The sequence below is a fragment of the Lactuca sativa genome, chromosome 8 (assembly GCF_002870075.4).
Source record: "Lactuca sativa cultivar Salinas chromosome 8, Lsat_Salinas_v11, whole genome shotgun sequence".
NCBI classification, from domain to species: Eukaryota; Viridiplantae; Streptophyta; class Magnoliopsida; order Asterales; family Asteraceae; genus Lactuca; species Lactuca sativa.
In genome coordinates this window covers 188,116,254-188,120,344 of record NC_056630.2, presented here as the reverse complement: position 1 = coordinate 188,120,344, position 4,091 = coordinate 188,116,254, and the positions used below count along the sequence as shown (strand labels likewise).

Below are 4,091 nucleotides of genomic sequence, written 5' to 3'. Positions count from 1 at the left end.
TCTTCCCTTTCTACTCCAAGTTAAGATGATTTGTTTGATCATATTTTCCAAACGCCTTAGCTTCTTAAATTAGTTTATATGTTGGTTACCATTCAATTTAGCTGCATCATGAAAAGTAACATCATTAGAAACAAGTATTCATCAAAATAAAGTTTCCAAAATAAATAAACTAATATTAATAAACAACAAACACCAAAAGTTGTAACATTCTAAGAATAGTTTATGGCGTGGATGAAACATGTGATCAAATTTTACATGAATTATAATTAAACACCTAAAAAAGCATAAACAATAATTTGTCAAAATAAAATACCTAGAATATTACTATAAAACACTCCCTTTACAAACCTACTACTTGATCATGTCATGAAAAATTAAATTTACTATTTATAAAACCCTAATTTATTATTTTACTACTAGATTTGTCATTAATCAATCAATTAACATCTTTTATAACATTATATTTATAATTACAACAAAACTATAATACCATCAAGTAATAAATTATATTGTATAACCAATGTATTTTGTTATAAACTATCTTAAACAAAATAAGAAACATAATTAATCAAAGACAAAATTTCTAGAATGTTAGAACCTATTTTACTAATTTACTACTAGATCATGTTATTAATAAACATATTAACATCAAATTAATATTCCCTTCAAGAGTCTTCTCTCCAACTGTTTTCTCTCCAAAATTCTTCTTTAAACCCAAATATATTTGGTCATCAAAATTCATCTTTGGAACTTTTGTTTGTCTTTCTTAATTTTTTGGAAACACCTATTGAAATGGTTCCACATGTTGAAATTCAACCACTTTTCCATGCATGTCTTTCTCCAATGTCTCTTCTTTATCCATTTCCTCATGAGTAAAATAGAATATCAAAAATACTAAAACAAACTAATATACTATATTGTTGAAAAATCAAAATTTAATACTAATGAGTATCAAGCACCGCTACTAATGAGATTTTTGGCTTAATGAGCCTTACATCAATCAAAACTAAAACAAACTAATAATATAATATATATTATGTTGTTAACTTTTTTGGTTTTTAATCTCAGCTCTAAATTATATATATATATATATATATATATATATATATATATATATATATATATATATATATATATATATATATATATATATATATATATATATATTTCAATTAAGCTTGTACAACACATATATTCATATGACATGTGCATGTATATAAAACTTTATATATATATATATATATATATATATATATATATATATATATATATATATATATATATATATATATATATATATATATATATATTCCGAACAAAAATAAAAATAAAAAATGCATGTTCATGTCACATATGTTCTTTTTTATAATTAAAATGCATGTCATGAATAAATTTATACTTATTCTATATGTATCTCCTATCAAAATTGTTGGTGTATCCCTTGTGAATGAATAAGTATGTGTGTTTGATATTTTATATAAATGAAAGATACATATAATAACGACTTAAATTTATATATATAGTCTAGAGTTCATATCTTTAATAAAAAAGTTATAATTTAACAACAACTACTTAAGATTATTTGTATATTTCAATTTGATTTGTAAAATATAGTATTGTATTATAGAATTTTCTTAACGAATCACAAAGGTAAAGTCATATAAGTTGAGTACAGTACTATTAGTAAAAATAGATAAACAAATCAACAGAATTTAAAATACATAAACTTACGCATAAAAGACTAATAAAATTACAAACATATCGTAATACTTATTGTACCATTATCGTTGTTGCTTTGTAGTGGATGATCCATCCATCTCAATCATTTGATTGGCAACTTTTGTTTTTGACGTCTTCTATTGCTTTCTATCCGTTCTTTCTCTATTAAATTAAATTTGTCATCGTTAATTTATATCTTTATTTTATTATTAATATTATATTTTGATAATTAGCAAACATAAGAATTATATTATATTTAAATTTTATTTTAATATAATTGCTTATGTGAATTTTTTTAGATATATATGTTAGGTATATTTAATTTAATATGAACAATAATTATATAAGTTTAACATGACAAAAGAATATATTTAAAAAGGTCTTGTAATTACACTAATATTTGTTGATGATTACACAAGGCAAAAACCAGCTAGTTATCTAGAAAAAGCAAGAAAAAGTAAGGTATTCATAGCTTCACTATATGATTGAATAACAAAAACAATTTACATCAAGAAATCAAATTAAGAGGATGTTGAGTAAGATTTAAACGTGTTATGTATGGTTTTGTGACTGAACCCAAGTACAAACTTTCCCCGATCTTCACTCCGGATGATGTCATTCCCCATGTCTCATCATAATACCCTCCAACCACCTTTCCTTCCAAATCTAACACAATAACTCCACCAAATTTCATGAGATCGGGCATTTTACGTAGGTGCTTTAGTGTAAATGCAAAAATCTTGCGCACAAACGGGTATTTCTGTGTGTATGTAAACATAAGTGAATTGTCCTGCATATATATGGACACAAAACTTGTCACAAGGTTGAATTTTATAGTTATAACATAGATCATATTATTAAGAAGCTAGCCAAATTATACGTACCCATGGTAGTGCCATCCAATAGTGCCCATTGCCATCATATCGTACATTGTCGGGTAAACCAGGTAAGTTCTTTGCAAAAATATCGATGGTTCCCTTCTTTTCCCCTTCTATGTAGTATCTAGAGCACCTCCTCCTGCAATAAATTAAAAACACAAACTCTAAGCACATAATTATACACTACTAGAAAATCATCAAAACAGAAACGGATTCTATCCTACAAACAGTGAACTACAAAACTTATATTACGTACATGAATGTCTCACAGAAGATCACAAAGTCTTGATCGGGTGAAAGTTCAACACCATTAGCAAAATAGAGGTCCCGTGCGATAACTTTTGTTTGTTTTGTTGATGGGTCATAGCTCAATAATCTACCATGAGGTCGACCTTCCAAAAGGTCGTTCAATGCGGACCGATAGTTATATTTATAAGTCGCATCCGTGAAGTAAACCATACCACTTTTTGAGACCACTACACCATCTGCTAACCCAACCTTTACGCCTTCGGCCTCGTCTGTTAATAACTCTACTTTACCATCTACACTTACCTTAATTAAACCCTTATAAGCATCCGCCACAAAAACATCTCCGGATTCATCAACCGCCAGTCCTAGCGGTCGGCCGCCAGTGTTAACCCAATTCTCCACAACGGACTCGGTTAGCGAGTCACTTAACGTGACTCGCTTGATCCACCCGTCGTGACAACCGGTGTATGCGACCCCGGACTTTGGGTCATAGATGATGTCCTCAGGTCCGATCAGTTGACCGGACCCGATCTTTTCCACGCCAGAAAGACTGGCAGAGTTCTTTCTGGCTGGTACGTACATGGTTTCACCAAGCTCGGTAAGCGGATACGCCACAGTCTCGTAAGTATCGAGTTGGACGACAATTAGTGCAACTGCAACGATGGCCACTGTGAAAAACAGGAGACCAGATCCCCATGAGGTGTTAGCCTTAGGTTTAGAGATTTCAGTTAGCTTAGCCATGAGTTCGTATGGTTAGGGTTTGTTGAATGATGATGTGAAGTTAGCACTAGCAGGTCATTATGTAGTGTGGGGAAGTAGGTGTTGTACGTTGACCATTTGGATTCATTGGTCGCAATTGGGGTGTAATGTTTATTTATTTATTTATTTATTCTTGAACTTTTTTTAGCGGCCAATATTATCGTCCCACTCACTTCAATCAATCATATTATTGGTTTAACATTTCTATTATTATCATTATTATTGGAAAATTAAACCACAAAATCATAAAACCTATATTTGTGGTTCTCTGGTTTTCTAAGTATATATGAAGAACTTCTTGTTACAACCTTAAATATATTACAATATTTTTAGTTTAAGGAATATATTAGGGCTAATAGCAATGTAAAATTATAGGACCACCAAAGTATCCGATTTTGGAGTTTCCGATAGACATTAAAAATTCTGCTTATATATATATATATATATATATATATATTAATAATTTGCAATTAGTTGTAAGCTAAT

The 4,091-nt window shown here is 29.2% G+C and overlaps 1 protein-coding gene across 1 annotated transcript; it reads right to left on the bottom strand.

Moving 5' to 3' along the window:
* Nucleotides 1-2,087: 2,087 nt before the first annotated feature.
* Nucleotides 2,088-3,633, bottom strand: LOC111916183 (protein STRICTOSIDINE SYNTHASE-LIKE 5). The gene is made up of 3 exons (XM_023911814.3): nt 2,854-3,633; nt 2,604-2,736; nt 2,088-2,509 (listed from the first exon to the last, which is right to left on the bottom strand). The coding sequence occupies exons 1-3, from the start codon at nt 3,585-3,587 to the stop codon at nt 2,228-2,230; spliced, it is 1,149 nt and encodes a 382-aa protein (XP_023767582.1). The 5' UTR covers nt 3,588-3,633; the 3' UTR covers nt 2,088-2,227.
* Between the last annotated feature and the right edge of the window lie 458 nt (nt 3,634-4,091).